Source organism: Canis lupus, chromosome 30 (assembly GCF_003254725.2).
Source record: "Canis lupus dingo isolate Sandy chromosome 30, ASM325472v2, whole genome shotgun sequence".
Classification (NCBI taxonomy): Eukaryota; Metazoa; Chordata; class Mammalia; order Carnivora; family Canidae; genus Canis; species Canis lupus.
The window spans coordinates 8,958,224-8,982,143 of record NC_064272.1 but is presented as its reverse complement, the minus strand read 5'-3'; the positions used below and the strand labels follow the sequence as shown (position 1 = coordinate 8,982,143).

The 23,920-nt window shown below is 40.3% G+C and overlaps 2 protein-coding genes and 1 long non-coding RNA gene across 25 annotated transcripts in view; 1 reads left to right on the top strand and 2 right to left on the bottom strand.

Annotated features, from left to right (window-relative positions):
• Window positions 1–8,516, bottom strand: part of MAPKBP1 (mitogen-activated protein kinase binding protein 1) — a 51,556-nt gene extending 43,040 nt beyond the window's left edge. For 7 of the 8 annotated variants that reach the window (XM_035708745.2, XM_035708750.2, XM_025473112.3 and 4 more), the window contains exons 1-2: window positions 8,380–8,516; window positions 7,619–7,841 (exon numbers count right to left, since the gene is read on the bottom strand). In XM_035708745.2, the coding sequence (XP_035564638.1) occupies window positions 7,619–7,735 (117 nt within the window). In that variant the 5' untranslated portion in view covers window positions 7,736–7,841; window positions 8,380–8,516. Of the gene's footprint in view, window positions 1–7,618; window positions 7,842–7,928; window positions 8,150–8,379 lie in introns of those variants that run through there. The other variant, XM_035708746.2, reaches the window with a different exon arrangement.
• A 37-nt stretch (window positions 8,517–8,553) lies between these two features.
• Window positions 8,554–23,920, top strand: part of LOC118352877 (uncharacterized) — a 34,705-nt gene continuing 19,338 nt past the window's right edge. Inside the window, exons 1-3 of one of the 2 annotated variants that reach the window (XR_004810772.2) lie at window positions 8,554–8,745; window positions 17,259–17,406; window positions 18,987–19,248. This is a non-coding gene — a long non-coding RNA (uncharacterized LOC118352877). The remainder of the gene's footprint in view (window positions 8,746–17,258; window positions 17,407–18,986; window positions 19,249–23,920) is intronic. The other variant, XR_004810771.2, reaches the window with a different exon arrangement.
• The window catches only part of MGA (MAX dimerization protein MGA), a 174,815-nt gene continuing 160,665 nt past the window's right edge, over window positions 9,771–23,920 (bottom strand). For all 15 annotated transcript variants that reach the window (XM_049104412.1, XM_049104414.1, XM_049104419.1 and 12 more), the window contains 6 exons: window positions 23,005–23,056; window positions 20,471–20,677; window positions 19,087–19,198; window positions 18,576–18,809; window positions 17,306–17,479; window positions 9,771–16,030 (listed from right to left, as the gene is read on the bottom strand). In XM_049104412.1, the coding sequence (XP_048960369.1) occupies window positions 14,754–16,030; window positions 17,306–17,479; window positions 18,576–18,809; window positions 19,087–19,198; window positions 20,471–20,677; window positions 23,005–23,056 (2,056 nt within the window). In that variant the 3' untranslated portion in view covers window positions 9,771–14,753. The remainder of the gene's footprint in view (window positions 16,031–17,305; window positions 17,480–18,575; window positions 18,810–19,086; window positions 19,199–20,470; window positions 20,678–23,004; window positions 23,057–23,920) is intronic.

Below are 23,920 nucleotides of genomic sequence, written 5' to 3'. Positions count from 1 at the left end.
CGGCTCTGGCACAGGGCATTTTAGGCCCAGTTTTTTTCCACAGAAAATAGGCATTTTAACTCAGCAACTCTGCACAGCTTCAAAGACAAGGTCAGTTGTGAGGATGGACAGGCAAAGAAATAACAAAGAGGTGGAATACAGAGATAAACAAGGAGAGCCCCAGGGCAGGTAGAACTAGCAAGCAATCAAGAGTGTGAGCTCCACCACCAACTGCCAATCAAAAGCAAACCCATAAAGGCCCATGAATCTCACACACCAAAACAAGCAAGGCATCTGCTGGTCTCCACTCCCCCACCTTACTCCAACCCCAGAGAGAAGCAGCAACTACTTGTGGCTTACGGTCATCTGACACCACATAACTGCACCCTGTTAACTTGACATTCACGTACCCACAGAACCACAAGTTGTACTGTACCTAATGGTACCACAGGGAAAGAAAAGCAAGGATGTAGAGGGAAAGGAAGGTTATCGAATGACAGCTCTAAAAGACTCTGAGAAATCATCAAATCAACTTTGATGGGGAAAAGTATGTTTTTCAAGGTACTGTGTTTTTCCAAGCTGAATGCACACTGCAGCTCTTGGCTATAGCAATGCTAGGCATAAACTGTGTTCAGTGTCACCACTGTGCACAAGACGACTCCCTGGAAGGAGTAAAGAATCAAGATTAAGCGTGGGCTTTGGAGTTAAGATGGCTGATAAATTAAGGCAGTCTAAATCTCAGCTCCACCATCTACTGGCTACGTAACGACCAGCTACTCACCTGACCTCTTACCATCAGTTTTCTCATCTACAAAATGGGGACAGTAACAGTATTGATAGAAGGGTGGTATGAAATGTGAATGAGATGATACATGTAGAATGTGTAGCACAGTAAATAGCAAAAGCCAATAAATAAATAAGTTATTATTAACACCACAAATATTATTTCTAGTATGATTTTAGAGATTAACATAAGGGCAGGTAGCACTAAGCAAAAATTGGAAAAAGTGAGAACACTGCCTGAAAATGTTGAATGGCACAAATCCATATTACATGGAGAAAAAAAGAAACTTGAAAAATAAAATAACAAATAGTCAAGATCAAGTCCTTGGAGATTTACAAAAACAAAAACAAAAACATATAATTACCTAACACAAAACCTCATCTCCATCCTCACTCACTTTGATGACACTGTTAGCATCATATCCTTCAGAAACTACCAACATCTTGGCAGTGTTCTATTCTTGACTTCTGGTGGTGATTATGAGAAAAACTGTGTTATAATTACTTAAAGTATTATATTTCATAAGTTTTTCTATATCTGTTATATTTCATAATTTTTTAAAAATCTGTTTTGCTTTTTAAGTACCAGCACCTTTAATGAGGTCAGCTGAGCATACGAGGAAATGATCAGAGGCACCACTAAAGGAATACAGATCTCAAAGCCTGATGAGAGATGTGACAGGAAGTCAGAAACTGTAATTCACTCAGCATGAATGAGAAGCAATGCTCAAATTCAGAAGAACCTTAGAAACATCCTTCTCAGGATTCCTCCAAAAGAAAAGCTGACACAGTGAACAAAAAAAATCAGCCATGTGGTTTCACCAAGTGTTCCAAGATCTTCAAGCAAATTTAAATCTCAGCTATGAAAGAAGGGGCAGGGAGGGGGAAAGATCTTTAGTTTCATTCCAGTTTTAGGAAGAGAGATAAAGTATATAAACTTAGAAATCTAGTCTAAAAAAAAAAAAGACTTTTACAGACTACAGAAGCAGCAAAAAGCATTATAAACATTCTCTGTGATAAAAATGAGAGGGGGTGGAATTTACTCCCTAGAAGTCTATGAGGAGATACTCATCCTATGATGTGAACTCATTCTTTTGTAAGTGCCCTTCAAAACCAGAGGAAAATGTTGTAGCTACACTGCAGACTTGGTGGGAGGGAGGAAACCAAGATGTGGAAAATGCGAACACTCAAAAAATACCAACCCTAAAGATCCACACTGCCCAACCTGTCTGTCATACTCACTTTATTTCTTGCCCTCCCCTCCCCTTTCTTTTAACTTTAAGAGGTTAACAGAAGTTAAGGTAAAACCCACAATGTGGATTTGGTAGAGCAAACATCCAAGCCAGTGGGAAGCTCTCATTACACAACTCCACTGAGAACTGCTACAGAAGGAAGCTGACAGAAAACCTGGCCTTCTCCCGCATTAAACAATGGAGCCCAGAGGAGAGGCGTAGCTTGTAGCAGTGGGAATGTGATGTATAAGAGAACAAATCCTACTGAAAACACTGTAGCTTTTTTTCTAACCAACACTGGAGTGGGCCCATGAAGTGAAACCAACAGATACTCCAAGAATAAGGGTGCAACAGACCATGTTCCCAGATAAACTTGGTTTGTATAAACACAGTTCCAAGTTTCAAGCCTTGGACTGTTTTCCCAACAAAGGGGCAGTGATAACAGCCACAAGCCCAACTTAGATTCAGGAGGTTGACAGAGAGGTTGCAGAAGTCAGGCTGAAGGCTCCCTTCTACCAATGTGTTTTCATTAGTTAAAAGATGAAAAACACACAAGCGTCAAATAGAAGAGAGAAGAATAAAGAAATGCCAATGGCCCCAAATATATTCAAAAATACAGGCAGGAAATAAGACAGTGACTCAAACTGACCCAACAGGGGAAACTTGCCTTAAATTACAAGCTGAGGGAGGGAAAAGAAACTTGGAAAGCCACAGGGCTGTTAGACTCTGAAATGAGGGGGACCAAGTAGATGAGGGAAGGCTTGCAAGACAACTTAAGAGGCTGAGCTATTTTAGACAGCAAAGGAGGAGTTGCACTGGGAAGACAAGAACCCGCTCTCTCCAGTGAGAATCACTTTGAAGGCTGAGGGCAGCTGCAGGCACCAGAAGAAGAAATGAAGCTGAGATCAAAGGAACAAAACCAGGAGACACCTCACACTTTTCATTGTACACCACCTGTTCCGAGGATCTCCAGACACTTCACACGCCTAACTTGAGGAATATATCAGAGATAGAAAACTCAGTAAGAAGTTGCTCAAGGTCATTCACAAAGGCAGGTGAGGGACCAGGCTTCTGCCCACAGAGGCCTTCTACCCTTGGCCATCTAATTCTAGGTAGAGAGCCCAGATAGTATGTATTAAACACTAAAGATTCTAGGTTCCTATGAGTGCCAAGGGTAGTGGGTAGTGGAATGATGACATAAAAAACTGGCCAGGACTCAAAGATGTTTTCATAAAGTTTCCTATTCCTACCCACAGAGGAAATTCCTGCTAATCTGTCTTAGTAAGGCAATTATCAGTTCCTCATATCTGACCCTACAACAGGGCAGTTCACTCAGATCCATCTCTGACATAATAGTTTACAGAGCCATCAGTCTAATAGACTCAGTGGAGATAAGAACTTACCTAAGGAGAAGAGTATGCTTACTGGGCTAGCTTTCTATACCATCAAGAAGCCTCAATGAGGACTTGGGTATGAAGCCAACAGATTTCAGGGTCCTAGCACTTAAGCCACAGGTCTGTAACACAGCAATGGGATTCTGGTGGAACTTCATATATACACAACTACCAATTTCATATATACCAACTACCCCAGAGCTTCCGATTCCAGATAGCTAGGATGGGGCCCAGGAATAAGTATTTTTAAAATGCTGCAAAAATATTCCTACTGCTGTCCTGACCCCTCCCCTGAGTCAAGAACCACCATGCTTGAGCCACCAAGCTTGAGCCAATGATCCACAATGCTTTGAAAATGAATATGCTTGGGTGCCTGGGTGGCTCAGTTGGTTAAGCATCTGCCTTTGGCTCAGGTCATGATTTCAGAGCCCTGGGATCAAATCCCAAGTCTGCTGCCTACTTGGCAGGGAGTCTGCTTCTTCCTTGACCTTCCCCCTGCTTGTGCGTGCTCTCTCTCTCTCTCTCCTTCTCTCTAGTGTGTGCTCTCCCAAATAAATAAATAAAATCTTTAAAAAAAATGAATATGCTTTCCCACTACCAAACAGGCATATTAAAGCGTCTCAGTACTAACACCTGGACTCAAACACTAAGCAAAAGCTAAAATTAAGATTATTCCCAGTTTTTTCTCTTCCATGAAAATTCCCTACACAAATTCTACTTAGAGCCACATATTAAAAGGCTCAAAGCACTACCATACAACCAGACATGATAAAATTTTGGGAAAAAATGAGAGAGAGAAAAGAGAAAGAATACATTAGACCTTGTATCCATAAAAACTGAGAACTAGAAAAAAGCTGCAAGTCATCTTCCCCATTGTTTCTAGAGGAATAATACATAACCCAGATTGGACAAATGGCTATTAAGGAGGAGGAGGATTTCAAAACCTCTTCATTTACTTTTTCAAAATCTAACAACTCTCCAGACAGGCAATCCTTTTGTATCCCTAACTTACATCGTGCTGGCTCAGCTTCATTCCATTTCTGTCCTTTGTTAAAACAGAAAAATGACCCAGCTCCCTCCACATAAAAATCTTCGAGAAACTTTAAGAAAAGAGGGGGAGGGCTAGCTACCCAGAGCACACATATGCTTCAGGAAAACACAGCCTCAGCTGAGATGAAAGGCAGAACTGACAATTGTCCAGAATTTGAAGTTCGAAGGGTGTTTACAACTGGTAACTTGGAGTTGCACTTCATCAAGACTCAGCAGATCTGGCAATAAAACCTCAAATTACTCTTTTGTAGTTGTATCTCATTGTAGAGACTTCCTTCCCTCCCTTAGAGTTTAATACAAATCTTAGCTCTCAATTCCCCATTTCTCAATCAATACTCTCAATCCCCATTTTTACTGGCTCTCATTTCAGCTTTTAACCATATTTCAACTGTATTTTTAAGTAAGTCTCTTCTGAGTCAAAAGTCTTTAATGAGCACTAGTTTCTGCATATATACACTTCCCCTCCCCACTTGTGCCCTTCGTTCCTAAATAGGCTGACTACATCTCTACTTTTTTTTTCCGACATTTTATTATTCCTAATTTCAATTTTTCTTTAAAAACATCACAAAACTCCTCCTGATTATTTCCTATTCTTCTGGAGTTCCACGTTTATCCCTATTCTATATATCTGACATCATTAAATTGTTTTCATTCATTTATTCACTTAGGATTTACTGCATACCTTACACTCTACTTAATAGTGTAATGTAAAAGAAATAAAGAACCTTAGGAAATGGCGACATACATAAAAGAACAATTAGAGATTGGTTCCAAGTAGTGGGGTTACTCAGAGAAATCCCCGTGACTCCAATAAATGTAGAGCTGGATGTAAAAGTAAATGGAGAATTTGGTGAAAAGGCTACTTTAGACAGGAGGAACAGTATGACTCAAAGTAGCAGGCCATCTGAGGTAAGAGCTGCACAAAGGCCCTCTGTCACTTCCTTCTTCATCCTCTCCTCCCCATCCTCAAAGGCATACATCTTTTGGTCTTTAAATTTTATTTCAGAGTTAGCTATCCATGAATCACAAGCTATCTGACTGTTACCATGATTACCCACAGCCACCACATATTAGAGCAGCTCACGAAGCTTTATACATCAGGTCCTATGCAGATTACTACTGGGCAGACTTTTAGAATTGTCTTAAGTCAGGACTTCAATAAGGAGTGTAGGGAATCCGGCATCTGCCAGATCCTGGGCACACATAGACAGCATCTACTTTTGGATGTTAAGATAGACACCAGTACTCTTGCTCTGTTAGACTACTCAAGTCTGTTAGACTACTCATTCAACTTCAGCTAAGTATTTCCTTCATTCACAGCTCTAGGACAAACAAAGCCATTTAAAGCAGTCTGAAACACTGAATTCCTATTTGAAACAGGGATGTTTAATGGTGATGCCACAGGGATGTTCTTTTTCACTGTTTTCCTAGAGAGCTTCTCCTCTTCTCTATGAGCCTCAGGACTCACAGTTCAAGTGTCCCTACCTCTGTGAAGTCTTTCCTAATTCCCCTAAGCTGACAGGTTCCCTCCTCTGTGCTGCCCTTAACACCTTTATACTTACTTCTAGAACAGCACTTAACATACCAAGTTGTAATTATTTGTTTATATGTCTGACTAGCCACAAGATCTTTGATGGCAAGGATGTTTTTATTCATCACTGATTCCATACATAACAAGCACATAATAAACATCTGCTGAGTGCATAATGATGAGTGATATGGGAAGTTTTTAAAAAATGGTGACTGTAACTTCTGGATTCCAGACCAAAATTATAGTAAGTATTAACACTGAAGAATAAACGCCCATCATACATTTCTACTACCTATAGCATTCTTGGCCAGAAAAGGAGGGCAAAACATAATGAGAAGATTGCTTTAATAATGGTGGTCACTGTCAAATCACCAGCCAAGAACAAGAGAGCTTGCAGTACTAAAAATGATCCAACACAGTAAATGAGTGAAGAGAGTCAAATCTAAGACAGTTTCTAAGTTCCAAGCTCATTCTCCTACCTCTGGAGAATATGAACAATGAACTCCTATTAAAGTCCTTGAAAAGGTCACTATCTTTACTGCCACGGAATCTTGTGACTAATTTCAATTCAATAAGACCTCTGCTGAAAATATAGATGAAAGCTCTTCTCCTGACCACATCTAAGCAAGGTTCTGTTAAAGGACAGAGATCTGAACAGAGACCTCCCAGAATCCTTCCATGTTGTACGTGAGCACTCTAAATCATTCCTCATTGGCTCTTCTCATCCTCTGAAGAGATACATACAGGTAAGGCAATAAAATGCTGCTGTCTCCAATGCATCTCCCTATAGCAATCCTGTACCACACAAGGCTACCATGTTTATAGGCTGCTAATATGACACAAAAGTCTAGTCTGATCCTGTGGGAAGAAAGCCCTAGATTCCTTCAAGGTTTAAATGAATTGAGTCTACTATTGTAGTCCCCAAGTTGTGAGGGCTCAATGAAGTTGAAGAAAGCATAAAGTGAGGGGATAGAAAGGGACTGGTCTCTGAGGAACTTCTGCAGCAGGATGGGATGTGGCGCTTGGCATAGAGTGAATAAGACAGGAAATGTTCAAGGACAAACCAGGAGGGCTGTTTTGCTGGCAGATACTTGGCTCCTTGCATGTTATCATTCCTAAGCTGCCAAGAGGCTCCAGTTAAATTAATTTAGGCTTCTTGAAGAGACAAATTTGTTTTGACCCCAGGCAAAAGCATTTAGCAAGCCAATTCCTCAAACTAGGTGTTCTTTCTGCTACTACCGTCTTGCATAACCTCAGCTGTGACACTAACACCTACAGCTACATTAGTCACAATTCAGCCCTTCACATGGTCCCACTACTCTCTTCCAAAAAGGGAAACTGAGTCATCAGTTATGAACTGGCTTCCCCAAGCAGAGTCTTAGTTCGTAGTGAGGCCACAACTAAACCCAGCTGCCTTCCTCTTATTCCTTTTTGTGGAGAAATCTCGGCATGTCCACTCCTCCTGCTCTTTACCCTTTAGCCTAAAACTAAACCACTCCTTCCTTGAGGGGCAGAAATGGGCACACTTGATCTTGTAGAGCCAACAGGAGCTTCTGGTTCTCCTCTTTTCCAAAAAAAAGAAGGCCAAAGAACACGGAGGAGGAGGAGGGGAGGGCTAGAAAGGGGTGCCTCCCAATACTAGGACTCACCTTGGAGCTGAGGTCCTCTCGCCGGTTTCCCGCCTTACTCCTGCGTAATTTGATGGATGGCGATCGCAGCAGGTTCTTGATCCGGCTGGTTATTGTCGACCCTTCCATAGCCATCATGATGAAGAGCCCCCGGGGACAGTTCCTGGCCCAGTCTTGGAACTTGTCTCAAAAGCGGCACTGCCTTTGGACTCCGCAGGCCCTTCCAGGATGCTCTCCCACTGACCTGAGATGGCAGAGGCCACCTTACCTTCTGCCGAGCCGTGTTTGTAGTTCTTATCTCTAGGCATTACCCTCTCCCTTCTCCTCATACCTGCCTTCAAGCCCTGCAACCATCTGAAGGACAAACCCAGGAGCAAGAGGGGAGAAAAGGCCTGAGCTGCAAAGAAATGCCAGGCCCACGCCTGCCAGAGGCGTGTAGCCTGAGGGATGGGACTGGCCCTGGTAGGGCTAGTGGCTGGTCTGGTCTCCCGTAATTCCCAACTGTTCCCATGGCAACTGCGGTGTCCTTTAGAGGAGGCCGCCGAAGCCACGGAGGAGTCCCGCCCGGGGCTTGGACACCTGAGCCGGCGGCCGCAGGGACACTCGGCGCGGCGGGGCTCGCCGTGGCCCGGCAACCCGTTCTGCCACGGGAGCCTCCCTCCCCCACCCCCGACCCTCGGGAGCTCGCTCTAGGCCCTCCGCGGGGGCTCCGGACCCTTCCCTTTCACCTCCCTCAGCAGCCCCAGCTACTCTCCAGCGCCCCCGCTCGGGCCCAGCCTCACCAGCCCCGGGGCGCGGGGGCCACCCCGCTCACAGCGCCCTCAGGCATCGCGCTCGGCGATTTCGGCTCCGCAGCGGCAGCGGCGGCAGCAGCTATGGTGGCACGAGCGGCTCAAAACGCGAACTACCGCCTGGGCCAAGCTACGGGCTGGTGAGGCGGAGCCGAGGCGAAGGGGTGCGGCCTGCAGCGAGGAGGGCGTTCTGAGAGTGGGCCAGTAAGGCTTACGGAGGCGGAGCCAACGAAAGGGCCTAGGAAGTAGAGCTGGCGCTTGGGAAACTGAAGGTTCCGCACAGTACAATCGCGGGGTGCGCTCCTAAAGGAAGGTCAACGGACGTGGCTTCAGAACTTAGAGAACCAGCCTTTTAAGGTATTATCACGCCTGGCGCTCCAGGGAAATGCACGGCCCAGAGCCCCCACGGGGCGGTAGCCACGCCCCCAAGGTGCTGCGGGTGGCAGTTGATAGGCCTGAGGGACCTGGGCCAAAACTAATTCCTAGCTCACAATTAAAAGGTTGAGGTACAACTACAAGGCTCTGCTTCCATCCACCCCAAGCGCTGGGATTTAAAGCGGTTAGAATCGTTTTCTGCTCGCCGCCTCCTCGGCGCGCTGACTTCGTGAAATGACTCTAGAGAACAAGTGTTTTGAACTGGGCGACCTGATTGGCCACGATCGAAAAAGGGGCGGGAGAGGACAGCCTCCAGCTGAGCTTTTAGGGGTGTGAGGAAACCCGAGATGAGTGAATGCTCCTCATAGCATGTTTCTTTTTAGGATCCAGTGTCCCACCGCGCGCTCTCACCTGGAGTTAACAAGGACTTTATTGATCCAGATCTTTAGCTACTTTGTCAAAATTTACTCCTTTTCCTCGGTACTGTTACTTTAGCGAGGCCACCTTCAAGCTTGCCGGCACTAGATTTAGTGGTATAGTTTTTCTAGTCCGTTGTGGGGGTGAAGAGTGGCGCGCACGGACAGATACTCTTTTACATATTACTTCATAGGTGCTTCGTAGGTGTCTCAGCCTCGGTTTGTTTTCTAGAAGCCTCTTGGCCTCGTTACTACTTCAAGAAATTACCTACGAAAAGGTTTACGTAAACCAAAAGACTTGGATCCCAAAGCGTTCGCCGATATAGATCTTGTGTCACCCTATCCAAATCTTTAGAACCCAGGGGTTGACCCTAAACCCATTGCTGTGGGTGCCCCTTGTACAGCTTTCTGACAAAAGAGGTACCTACTTGTGTGTATTGTAGCCATTGTATTAAAAACAAGATCTGAAAAGCCCACAAGTTGAAACAAAAATTTAAAAAGTCACCTCCTGGACGACCAACTGGCAAAAGCTACCAGGCATGAGGCTTCCTTCTCTTCCATCACACACTGCAGACATAATGCAACATAAAATGGGATTTTCACATTTATTTCTCAAATTTTAAAGAAGGAGGCAAGGGTCAACCACAAGAGTATTAAATGGGGAGTTGGTTCCTTCAATACATTGCTACTCTATTTTACCTCTATGGGGGTAGGAACGAATTTTACATTAATAAATGGTGCCACCTGCTGTCCTTACTTGTGCATTACATGACCCCAGCAACTGCCACCTCCACCCTCGAGTTGTCCCTAATTCTCTCTGTATCATTTTTGTGTCCACTAGTTGTTTTCTTCCATCACTTGTGACCCCAGGTGAATGGGTTTACAAAGTGCACATTGGTCATTTTCCATCCAAAGTTAGCCTGGTTTACCCCCGCCCCTTAAGAGAAAATGTTCCCCAAATCACTCTCATCTGAAAGCTAAAGTTGTAGAGGCAAATCCAAGCTCCTTTCATTGTCTAAAATGATGTAGTTGAAAAACTGAGAACAGTGTAACTAAATCTAGACTCTGGATACTTCCAGTCTAAGGCCAACCAAAACCACGTATCTTTAATTCTTCACCATTTAGTACATTTATTGTCTAGGTATCATGCAGCTTTGGAATTGTCGATGTGGGAATAAGCTGTAGGCTGTTCCCATGCTTCATGAATTAATCCCTCAGAAAACAATAGTCCTAGGTCCAGTACCAATAAAAGCGCTCATAGTCTCCAAACTAAGTAATTGCCAACCCAACCCCCAAATGCAGTTGACCCTTACATAAGTATTTCACCATCCATACACTATTTCACTTTTTATTCTGCTTATATATGTCCTCAACATACATGGTTGTCAGATTCTAAAATCATAGATGTCTAGGAATAGATGCATATAATTGTCTGTTTTGCACTATGCTCATTAGATCAGATTTTAAAATTCACCTAGGCTTAACATGCAAAAAGGTGCAATTTTAAGATCCTGGAAAACTAACAGGCTGGAGTAAACATTTGCTCATCAGTACAAATATTTATTGAGCACCTTTACATGCAAGGCACTGTGGGACAGCTGAGATCAACGCTTGCAGTTGGAAAACAGGATGGATCTCAAAACAATGCTTCCAAGACTGCTTTCGTATTTAACAAAATCTCTTCTAACAGTAGAGTTTGCAACGATAGAAGAATTCAGTAGAGCTTAGATTTGTCTCAAAATTCCCAAATCATCCCATGGTTTAGCCGCCTCACTCTCCACGCACGCCTCCATCACACTATTACTCAACACTTATGCATCTCTGTAGAGCAGTTCAGTCATACTTAATATACAATCATACCTCAGTTCAAGTTGTATATATCAAATTATTCCCCTCTTAGTTTCAAAAATGCATTTATTTTTTTACTTTTTCTCCAAATGGCAGTGAGAGAGTCTGTATAACTGTTTTAATTTTCTCTGTATCCAGCCATTTGCCTTCACGTAGTATTTCATTAGAGATAATACCGTAACATGAAGATTTGATGCCCTTACAAGCATTTTCTTCAAAATCAACAATTATGTGCAAGTAATGTATTCAGATTCTTGTTTATCCATCATTCTCTATAAAAGTACCCGAAAATGTGCTGCCTACTCTGTGCATTTTTTCATCCGGGCGTGAGGAATAGGGTTATCACCATTTTTCAGACCCGTCTTCAAAGTGCATTTGCCACTCAATTCACCTGATCCCATTCAATTATCTTAACCAGTATAATTAGAAGAGGGAAAAAACTAAAAACATACTACTAAACACTGCCACAAATAATATATGGATTATCTTCCTTACATCTGTGTTCAAAACATTTTCAAATTTGTTACAGAAGGGCTTCTCAGGTATTTCATCCATAGTTCTAGGGGAAAACCCTGCATTTACTATAAATTAACCCAAAGTAATTGGCGTGGTTTATATAAATGGACTTGATCTATTCGTGATCTTAGAGTAGTTTCAATGTCTAAAGAACTCCTTTAATAAAAATTTTTTATGAATCAGGATAGTAGTTAGTTAACATGTACCTTGCTTTAAGAACATTTATTGTCCTTAGCCCCTGAGACTGTGTTTATGTCTGGTTATTCTCTAAGGTAACATGTGTATTACCTTGCACACATTATTATGAGGCTAGCCTTTCTTCACTGTAGAACTTCTTGAGACAAACACTTGCTGTCAATTTGTATAAAACTTTGGAAGTCTTCATGTAAAACATGCTACAATTAGCAAAAATCTCCCCCAAATGGCATGTCAGAAACTTTGAAAACAGTAAGGAATTCCTATGATAAAATTACTTCAGTGACACCTCTCTCAAATGACTCAGGGCATTAGATTTCTCTGCTCAACTCAGCACAAACCTCCCAACACCAAATCCTGCTTTAATTATTATAACTGATTTATTTATTTCAAGTTATAACATTCTGCCTTCCACTCACCAAACTTCTTCTGTTCTTATGTCTAAAAAAATAGTCATTTTTCAAAAGCAGAAAAGGAAAGATATATATTTAATATATAAAAGAAAAGGCTAAATCTGACATAATTATATTCTTAAAAACATTCCATTTATTTACAGATGTATAAAAAGGCGAATTATTGGTCTACTGAGATCATGCTTCTTATAGTGTTAGGGTGAGAGCTCACTATCCTCCCAATTTCTCAACTCCTCTCACTCAACTACATCTTTCATAATCACACAAGTCATTTTCATAGATCAGTTTGTCCTGGGGTAAGGTTAAAGGGTAGGAGTTTTTGGAGATTTGAGATTTGTGTCAAGACTGCAGGATTGTTCTGAAGACTGAGCCCTCCTTCAAATTAGCCCTCTTAAGGTCCTGAAAATAACCATTATCTTGGGAGTTCGTAATGACATCTGCAGCCTTTCTTAAACACCTGGAATCATCATTTCCATCTTTGTACAACAAATCTTATGTCAAATATCTTCCCATCAAGAACGATTAATACCTGTTTATTTTCTTCTAAAAAAGGGAACAGTGTTCAGAATCAGAATGGTCCTTTTCCTGAGGATTATTCACTCACCTGCCTTCTCCTTGGCTGACCCTCAAAAGCCATAACAAGAGCCTTGGGAAGTCAGGAGGAAATGTGAGGACGAGGCAAGCAAGTTAATAATGGGAAACTGCTATACCTGGATTAAAGTACTAGGATCTCCAAGGACAATTATTAGCAGGGGAGACAGGTGCTGGACTCCTTGGCTAAGGCATTGAATGAAATCTGCTGGGTAAAGAGTGGTAGGGATCATGAGAAGCTGACAGGCACTCAATACCTACTTCAAGCTTCTTCAAAAACCTTTAAGGGAGGGAAGGTCGAATGCTGATGCACAGGTCTAGAAAGGCAAGTAGCAAAAAAACAACAAAGAATTTGCTCTTACTGCAATTTGCAAAGGAAATTTTTCCACCCTTTTACAATCTGCTGATTACCAGAGATACTAGAAAGGGTACCAACCATGGAAGTACTAATTCACTGGCTAGAACCATTTCAAAGCTGGTCTCACAACCTACGTCTGAAGATATGTTGAGTAGGATTTGGCATAAAGAAGGCGGGGGGGGGGGGGGGGCGAGGCGGGGGAGATGCAGAAGAAATAGCATCACCTAGGCACAGCCCAGGCACTGGAAGCTCTTGTGTTAGTGTTTCACAACACAAGCAAATCCTGTCAATGAAGACAGAACAGGGGTTACATTCCAAAATATAATTATTTAAGAAAGGCAAAATGCAGCAGCTAAATCCCAATCTATACATTTTCAGAATAGTGATTCTTGCCCCCAGGAGTTTCCAAGAGACCCCTCAAGTGCACCATGATTATTTACAAACTAGATAGGAAACATCATTTCTATACTCAATACAAATCTCATCTTCTAGGTTGAAAACTTCAGCCTTTGAGAAATCTATGAAAACAACTATACAAAAATATAAATATCTTTATCTTTACAGGCTGTCAGTCCTTCATACCCTGACAGCTAATGAGTGAAAAAGCTCTACAGATCATTGAATCCATGGTAGCAGATAATAAAAAATATATCTTGTGATTCAAATACTGCCTCATTTCCCTGGTAAAGAGTGCCTACTGTGACTTTTCTTTTCTTTACATCCTGTGCAGGTAATAGTGAATGAAACCTTCAAGCACCAGGAGGCTGGTTTGATTTAGGAAACATCCAGCCCCACAATTTTTGTTTTGGCCACTGTCTCTGGTCTGGGCAGGGAATGCTTTTCAGTTTAGCTGTCTCTTGAGTGATGGGATTTGTGAAAAGCGGAGGGCTCCCTCTATGCCTACTTCCAAAATATGTCTTCCAGGTAGAAATCCCTGGTACTGTGAAATGTCTTTTCAACACCCAGACAGTAAGGGAGAACTAGTACTTTCCTTAACATCTCAAAATAATCACTTTTGTAAAAGCATTCCTACTTTACCAGAAGGCTTGGATTTATAGTTGATTGAAAAGATAAGGGAATGGAAGCTACTTGGGATATGAAAGAGAAAATTTTGCTGAATGACACAAAGTGTTTCACTTTGGTATTCCATGGTACCCATCCTCTCTCCCACTACTCTTGAAACACCAACTAAAAACTCTCTCTTCTGAATCCCTTCACACAAGTGCATCACATTCCTTGGATTTCAGACTTAAACCACTTAAAACAAAAGCTATCCACTACAGTTCAGCCCATAGCAACTCCAAAGTCTCAAGCAGCTTTTTCTCTGGGAGGGAAGAACTAGGAACCACTATGGACCTAGAGTCTTGTTATGAATTCCTTGGGTAAGAGGGGCACCTCGTGTTCAGTAATGGATCACATCTTCTTAGAGAGGATGAGGAGACCCAGCACCACAAGTGAGGTAACACATTTTAACATGATCAGAATTTCATAGTAGTAATTTCTAATATCGAGGTCAGCACCCTACCCCCCTTTCTCTACCATCATCCACCACATCAAAGTCAAGGATCACAGTTCCATGACACAAATAAACAGATGCCTACAGAGAAAGGAGGTTTCCCTCATAGCCTGGCTTCTGCCTGAGGACAAGTAAGTTCATTTCCCTGCAGAACTTGGTGAGGCCCCAGAGTTGCCCAATTTGGCCACAACAGGTGCCAGTGTAGGCATCACCTTGCTCTCCCGGCATTCCTGGTCATTCCCTATTAAGTTCATTTTGTGTCCAACCGATCCAACTTTGGCAGCTACAGGTGCCAAACAAGGCATCACCTTGAGACTCTGACCATCTGCATCACTAGAAGGATTAGCTACTTTTAAACCTAGAGGTGCCAACTTTGGCATAGGCCTCCACAAAGTATCTGTGCTGCTGTTCTCTACACCAGCCTTCATGTGTAGGATGGGAGGCGAGGACACACTTTCAGGCTCTGCAGGGATGCCAGAAGTACTCTTCCCTCCATCACTGGCTTTCCTGTGGGAAAGGAGGGAATCCTTTATCTCCGAGTCAATAACAATCTTAAGGACATCTGGCTCAGAGGCTGGTTCAGCAAGCTGTTTTTCAGTCTCAGAAAAGTCATCATCTTCCAAGTGCAAGAGGAGAGGACTGACAGAGTCATTCTCCCTTTGCACATCAGGCAACTCTTTCAAACCACTTCCCAAGTGGCCAACCTGGAAAGTTGCTCGGTTACCAGAAGGAAGCTTACTGATAAAAGCCCGTCGAGCATCCCCTGTGAACTCTGTATCCATTGAGCTGGGCAGTTCAGCCAGGCTAACAGAGTCATCGTTTAGTTGCTGATTAAGAAAGGCAATCTCATTGAGTAGAGAAGTCAGTGTCTCATCAGTATCATCCTCATCTTCCATGTTAGTTAGCAGTTCACTGGGATCTAGCGCTGCTTCCTCTATAGCAGATGCTACCTTTCTCAGTTCCATCTCTATACTTGAGTCTTTGAGATCTTTCATCTTCAATTTATGAAACGTAGACTCCTTTGGCTTTGGTTTCTCCCGTCTAGATTCACACTCTTTCCACTTGTATTGAATACCTCTCACTTCACCAGAAATCTTTTTGGGTAAGAACTCTTGTGCTTCTTGCATACTGGAAACATCAACTATTTGTGGAAAACCAGAATCTTTATTTGCCAGAAAAACTGGTGTTGGACCCAATGCCATTCTGCCATCTCTATGGTTGCTTCTGGAAGAGATTCTACCTGAATCTTCAAAGGAGTTATCATCATTCCTGATAGTACTTTTCAGGTGGTCAGATGGCTTGCCATCAGGAACTTCATGAGAATATTTGCTGCCACCCATATCTACCAAACCTCCCTCTGTGGCCAATGATGTCACATTAACAATTCTTGGCATCATAAATAAATCGTCGTTTTCTGGGGGAGGAAAAAAATTTCATTTAGATCTACGTGGTAAGCATCCCTCTCTCATCCCACCAACCAGAAATCTCAGAGAGTTAGTCAAAATTCACCAGTTTACTTTTATCAAGAAGATGAAAGAAGTATTAGCTCTTCAAATTATGGACCTAGCCTGGGATGCCTAGGTGGCTCAGCAGTTGAGCATCTGCCTTCAGCTCAGGGTGTGATCCTGAAGTTCCTAGATGGAGTCCCGCATCGGGCTCCCTGCATGCAACCTGCTTCTCCCTCTGCCTACGGTCTCTACCTCTCTCTGTGTCTCTCTCATGAAGAAATAAAATCTTAAAAAAAAATTATGAACCTAGCCTAACAAAGTAAGTAAAAAAGTAGTAAGTAAAATCTAACAAAAGGACTCTACTATTCTTTGTTCTATTTAATTATTTTACATAAATGCTCCCCAGTGAACTCTTTATCCTGAGGCAAACCTACATCTTGATTCTGTTCACCAAATTAACTGCTACTCTGAGGGTAAAATGAAGCCCTAGAGGCAGCACTGTAAAAGAAAGGATGACCCCACCAGAATGAGTTTAGTAGTAGTAGTAGTGGTAAAGATGGCCCTTTTCCTTTTTTTTTTTTTTTTTTTTTTTTTAAATTTGAGAAACAGAGAGGCAGAGACATAGGAAGAGGGAGAAGCAGGCAGAGGGAGAAGCAGGCTCCATGCAGGAAGCCCGATGCGGGACTCGATCCTGGGTCTCCAGGATCACACCCTGGGCTGAAGGCGGCGCTAAACAGCTGAGCCACCCGGGCTGCCCATACTTTTAACCTTAATAGAAATTTAGGTGCCTAGAATCTAAATCACCAACTGAGACTTCCTCTTCAATTCTACTCCTCATCCCCAAAAGGGAGTAGTACTCAAACTGAATCAGGCTGGCAAAATAGGAGTCCACCATCTCCGAATATAGCACAAAACTGGTAAATACCAACATCAAAAACTAAAACAATCACTTCTTATCTTCCTTTTACTTTCGTTATCTTTTCGATGTTTTTCCTACTTAGAAATAACTAAAAATCACAAAATAGTTCCCAATCCCAGGTTAAAAAAAAAAAAAATCAACAGAGCCACACATGTTCGAAAAAGAAAATGCAAATATAACAGATCTTTATCATCACGGCACACATTCAAAGGCTTTCTCTGTTGTGATATACCAGGGATAATTCTTTTTTGTCTGTTGTTTTTTGTTTTTACCAGGGGTAACAATTTTTCATTACCCATAGAGGACAACACTTACAACATACCTGATTGAGCCATAGCACTGGTGGCAACTTGAGGCTTCAGATCTGATTCTAAGAGAGGAGAAACAGTTACCACTGGTCCTGAGAATAAAGGACCTTTTAAGGTGAGCAACTGCCCTTGCGGAGTCATCACGATGTTGGCAGAGGTGTGTGGAGTGTTAGAAGGTGAGGTATTTTCTGTAAGGAGAATCAGAAATTAGTTAAAAATAAAAGATCTTCAATTACACTGATATAGCCTAAGAGTCTAGGAGATACCTCTAAAACCACACTCTGACTTAAAAGGCAAGAAGTAAATTTCAAATGTAGTTGGGGTACCTCAACTAGGAATTTACTTTTTGAAGCACTTTTCACTACATAATGGGTTACACTGTCCACTGATTCTCCTAAGGCATAGAACTTATGTTCAGGAAAACCCAACATGGAACCATTTTTTCCACGGAATGGTTCCAAAGGTCTTGACAGTGAATCCAGGATGAAGGCAAACACAACACAATTCTATCCCTACGCTTGCTTGCTTTTTTTTTTTTTTGCTTGCTTTCTTATATAGCTCTAAACAAAGTACTTCAAGTTTCTAGCCCTCAAACTTTGTTTTTCCATCTATGAAATGAGGTGAACTAAACTAAATGATCATTAAAATTCTTTCTTAGCAAATTTAAAACTAACTCATATTTTAGTATCCCTCAGTACTTTCTTAGATTTCCTGGTTCATACACTGGGCAACCCATAAAGTAAAAAAAAGATATACTATTCCATAAAGGTAAAACAAGTTACATAGCCTCACTTCCAAAATCAATATAGAAGAGAACAACTTAAAACCAATTTACTTTGTTCCTGAACAGCAATTCGTTGATTGACAATCTGATGAACATGGTGCCTGACTCAACAAAATTAAAAAAATTTTTTAATTCCAAATTATTTGTCTCAACAAGACAAATAAAGACCCAAACTTCCTCAACTCATGAGAAGAACTGCAAGGAAATCAAGAGTTCAGGTGTAAAGTATGAAAGATGGCAGCTTAGAAAAATAACTCACTGAAATAGAATAGCATGACTACTATCAGAAGTAGGCCTTACAGGCTACCATAACTGGTAACTAAAATCTAATGTATAATGTAGTTAATGTATAATGTTAATGTACAATGAGGTTCTTTTTATACAACCTATCTTTAGTTCATTTAACTAAATCTAGAATTGTGGCCAAGAGAAGACTCCGTCCACTGAACTAAACTGATATTCACCTATACATTAAGGAAAGCAAAAAATGCCCCTCTTACCTGTGGCCTGGTCTCTTTTTCTGGAAAGAATCAAAGGTTTCCCCTTCCTGTTATTTATAAACATCTGTCCAAGATCTACAGATGATGCAGAAGATCCTTCCTGCTGTTTGCTAGTTCTGGGAGACACTTCAAACTCATCTGATCCCATCTTCTTTTTTCTTTTTTGTGCCTCTAGTGCTTGTTGTTTTGCATAAATATACTCTAGCTTCTTCAGGACCACTTCTTCTGTCTTACCTATAAGTTGACAGGGAATAAATGCCACTCTTTATATGACCCCACATCATAATGAGAAATAGAGTCAACTGAAATCCAGTTGATTTAACTATATTCCCCAAAACTATGGAAGGCAAGAGTGATTATAATCCACAAGAAATGTCCCACCCAATTAAAATGTAATTCTGTTAACTCTAGGAACCAAGCTGTAAACTAAGAAGTATCTGAAAAATCTACTGAGGATTTCCCTTCACTAAAGATGTTACACTCATTACCAGAGATCATTCACATATCTCACCTGAAAGAGATGATACTTTCCGTATCAAAATATTCCGTTTTCGAGTCAGAAGATTTTTCTGTCCTATCAACTTGTCTGCCTGATCCGTTAGTCCCTGAATTTCGCTGAATGCCTAGAAACAAAAAATTATCATGTGAATCAATTTGCTCTTTCTAAGAACAGGTAAGGCCTACACAACTTCTTCAATGAAAAAAATTTAATCTAATACTTTAGAAAACTTTCTAATCCCATTTAAAACCATTCTTAGCGGTGCCTGGGTGGTTCAGTCAGTTGAGCATCTCTCTTTGGCTCAGGTCATGGTTTCAAGGTCCTGGGATCATCCCAAGTCAGGTTCCCTGCTCATTGGGAGTCTGCTTCTCCTTCTCCATCTGCCCCTCATCCCCCACCCCCACTTGAGCACTCTGTCTCAAATAAACAAAATCTTTAATAAGTAAATAAAACAATTCTTAATGCTTATTGTTAAACTATAGGAGGTTTTCTTACTTATACTTCTAAGAATCATGATTATTTCCAAAGAGCATCACTGAGTGTTTCACAAGTGTTTCTACTACAAGGAGATATAAAACATTTCACACTGCTCAGATTTTAATAATCAACTTTAAAATCACCTCCTAGATTAAGTAAAATCTGGCTGAAATAACTGTTCTAGATGGATATGAATGCTTGCCTTGTACTCCTCCAACTTCTACTTAACAGTAATTTAAATGAAACTACCTTAGATACTTCAGATCTTCTTTTGAAATGACTGGCAACTGTTAAAAACTATGTTAAACTATCACTTATGTTGTGCTTTTCTCTGTGGTAAACTATTCTTCAGGTGCCCGGGTGGAGCAGTAGGTTAAGCATCCAACTCTTCGTTTCAGCTCAGGTCATGATCTCTGGGTCATGAGATCAAGTCCCATGTGGGACTCCACATTCAGCATGGAGTCTACTTAAGACTCGCTCCTTCTGCCCTCCCCACCATTTGCTCTTGCACTGTCTCTCTAAAACAAATAAGCAAACCTAAAAATATATATATAAAATGACTGGCAACTGTGAAAACTATGTTAAAATATCACTTATGTTATGCTTTCACTGTGGTAAACTATCCTTAGTGCTATGGAGAACACCAATGTAAAACGATTGTGGTAAACAGAGCTAACGAGCGTTTCTGACTTAATGGTGAAGATAGGTAGACTGGCTAAGAACTTGACATACTACTTTGACTTATCATGAGGGCTTTCCCCCCTAAGAGATTTGTTGGGTGTTCACTGGTCCACATTCATATGTTAAAATACAAGTGCTACTTCAATCTCTGTCTTAGGGTGAAGATTCTCTTAGATTATCTCTAGAAGATTCTCTTAGTCAAATTCTCATTTGTGGGTCATTTATAGAGAACACTTACCCTAGTGAGAATGAGACTTTTGGAAACCTTGGATGAATGAAGTAATCCCAATGTGATCTTCAATTTCTCAAAGAGATCCCTCATTTCACCACGCCGGCGACGCTCATTGGCAGTGTGTGTCCGGCGATAATAAGCAAAAGCTTCTGCTTCTTTCTGTAGTTTTTCACTCCAGTAATCAGGCTTCAGTTTTAGAGGAACTGGTGGAGCCTATCCAAACAAAAGATTGCCACCTAATTATCTTTCATTTGTACGTGCTCTTCCTCCATTCCAAAAGACACTGTTCCATACCAGATACCTACTGTCTTCGATCTGGACTATTCTTTTTTTTTTTTTTTTTTAGGAACCTTAGTGTCCAGTGAAACGATCTGGACTATTCTTAACAACCTCTTGATAATGGTCAACTATCTGTCTATCCTTCCTCCAAATCTAGTAACTTCAACAGTGTAAATCACTTCCCAGCTCAAATTTCAGTGGTTCTCAAATGAGGAAGAATTCAAGGAGAGGGAAATCTAAAAAAAGCTTATCCGTATAATTTATTATTAAAACTTGTTTCCAGGACACAAATCACATGAAAAATTTCAAAATCTTAACTGATGGAAAAGAGGTTTAAAATTTTCTTAAATGCCTTAAGACCCTTCACAATTTGGTAACTGATCAACTGCCTTTCTTCCTAAATCATCATTCTCTCCAACCATTCCAAAGTGCTAGAAGTTTCCAAAACACCCTATGCAAGCAATCTCACATCACCCTGCCATTACAGACTGTTGCCTGAACTTATCCCTCCCACTCTATCCTCCAAAACTTAACATCTGAAAGTCAAACTTTGTGTTTTTTCAGGAAAGTCTTTCTTGGCCCTTATTATGCCATAGGCTTTCTCTTATTTACTTTCATTTTTAGTAATTATCTACTAAAAAAAAATAGATGCACATAGGGTTTTAAATATGAACATTTGAAAAATTTATAATGAAAACCAACTATGCCCTACACATTTGTACCTAGACACTTAAAAACAATCACTTTGATTCTTTTAGAGGCTTCTTCTGGTCCTTAAATCTATAGTCTAGGTAAAAAAAACAGTAATATAAGCTTATTAATCTTTTCTATTTTCAATGCTATCTACTTTCTGCTATGCAGAAAATTTAGCTCACACCACTCTAACATCTCACAATTCAATCTTCCTAATATAGATACATCAATTTTAATTCTTTATTGATCCCTTTGCAACTTGAAAATAATTCTATCTCAATTTTTCATTTAATCAACACTGTATCTCTTTGTAAAATAAGGATATCAGCACTTGTATCCTTCTTCTTCCCTCTTTCACCTCCCAATTTGTCATTTGTATTTACACATTTTTCAAGATAAGTCTTCCATATTTTATTCGATTATGAAAGCTTGAAAAAAAATAATTAACAGTGGCTACCTTATATCAATGTGAATACCACTCATATGAAGTGAGTCATAATTACATTCTGTCTCCTATATAGTTTCTTGGTTTTGTGTTTTCCCCCTCTGATGTTTCTAACTATTTTGACACTATTGGCCTTTATCATAACCCTGATAGTACCCGAAAACTTGTATATAACATCATTGTCTTTCTAAAGTCAAACTCCTCATGCATCGGTATAGTATGGGAAAATAAAAGATACAATAGAGAAACTATCAAGTTTAAATATAGTAAGACACTACAAATGATTTGTATATAATAATGAGGGCACAATACAGGGGGGCTTATATATATAGGGTATTACGAAAATTCTTACATCTGAAAAATGTTTTAGAATGAATGAAAAAAATAGTGATATATGCAAAATGATTACAGTCATATAAATATATACCACCCAAAACCAGACCAAACCCAAACCAATCACCCCAGTGTTATCTGAAAATACTTGAATACCACTCTCCACCTCAACCCCATCTCCATCACTGTTTTATCACTTAAATTAAAAAGATGGAGTAACAAGTAGAAAATGGTTTAAACAACCAAACTCTCTACCATTCTTAGCCTAAGAATAAAGGAAAAAAACTTTGCTTTATTATGGTACCATGGTCATATACTGAAATACATCAAGGAAATCAAAGAGGGTTCATAATATACTAGCTACGTGAATTGCTAGCCATCATTCAGGGAATAATAATTAATTTTTTAGGTCACTGAAAACATGAGCCTAGACAAGAAAAAACGCCAGCCTTTTTTCACATCACACAATTAAGAGTATAGGATTAGTTTTCAAATAAGCATTATCAATTTTCATCAACTCCGTGCCCGTTTTTTTTGTTTTGTTTTTTAACTCCATGCCCATTTTATTTTTTTTCTCCATGCCCATTTTAATTCTTCTAAAATATTCTATTTAAAAGTAGAGAAGAGGGGAAAAGCATTTTAATAGTAAAATTTCATTAAGAAAAAAAGGTTATTTTAACTCATTGGTAAAAAAAAAAATCATAGCTAAGATAGTAAATGTTATTTTAAATCCTAATGACAAATATTATCAATTTTGTTGAGTAATTGTCATTAAATATATCATAAATACCTTTCGACTCCTTTCAGCAGCTTTTTCATCTGTAGAGATGTGGGTACGGCACCTAGGTAAAGACAATATTTTCCAATGTCTTACTGAAATTCAGTAACCCAAGACCTATTTCACAGCTACACTAAACAAAACCATCCCAAACTGTTTACAGTATAAACAGCTTCCTTTTGCCAAAGTCTGATATGTGGCAATAAGATTTATTTTAACAGTATGCTTTTTTCTCTAAGTATACAAATAGTCCCTAAAACCGGAAATTATTTTTTAATCATGAAATATTTCATATATACAAAATTGTATAAATAAAAATGTATAATGAACATCTGGGTGCCTAGCACTTAGTTTGAGAAATAAACATTTCAAATATACAGTAGGTCCTTTTTTTCCATTTCAAATTTTTATTTAAATTCTATTTAATTAACATACAGTGCAATATTGGTTTCAGGAGTAGAATTCAGTGATTCATCAGTTACATACAACAGTCAGTGCTCATCATATCAAGTGCCCTCCTTAATACCTATCATCCATCTAGCCCATTCGCCACACATATTCCTCCATCACCCCACCCCCATAGGTTCTCTAAGAATCTCTTATGGTTTCGCCTTCTTTCCTTTTCTCTCTCCTCCCATATATTCATGTTTTGTTTCTTAAATTCCACATGAGTGAAGTCATATTGTATTTGTCTTTCTGACTTATTTTGCTTATCAGCACAATACACTGTAGCTCCATCCGTGTGGTTGCAAATGGCAAGATTTCATTGTTTTTGGTGGCTGAGGAATATTCCATTGTGATACAGCCCACCCCATCACATTTTCTTCCTTTCTTCTCATAGATGAAGATTCTCAAAATAAGGGTGTTTAAGAAAAAAAAAAAGATTATTTATTTTGAGGGAGGAGGGGAGAGAAGGGAGAGAGAAAAT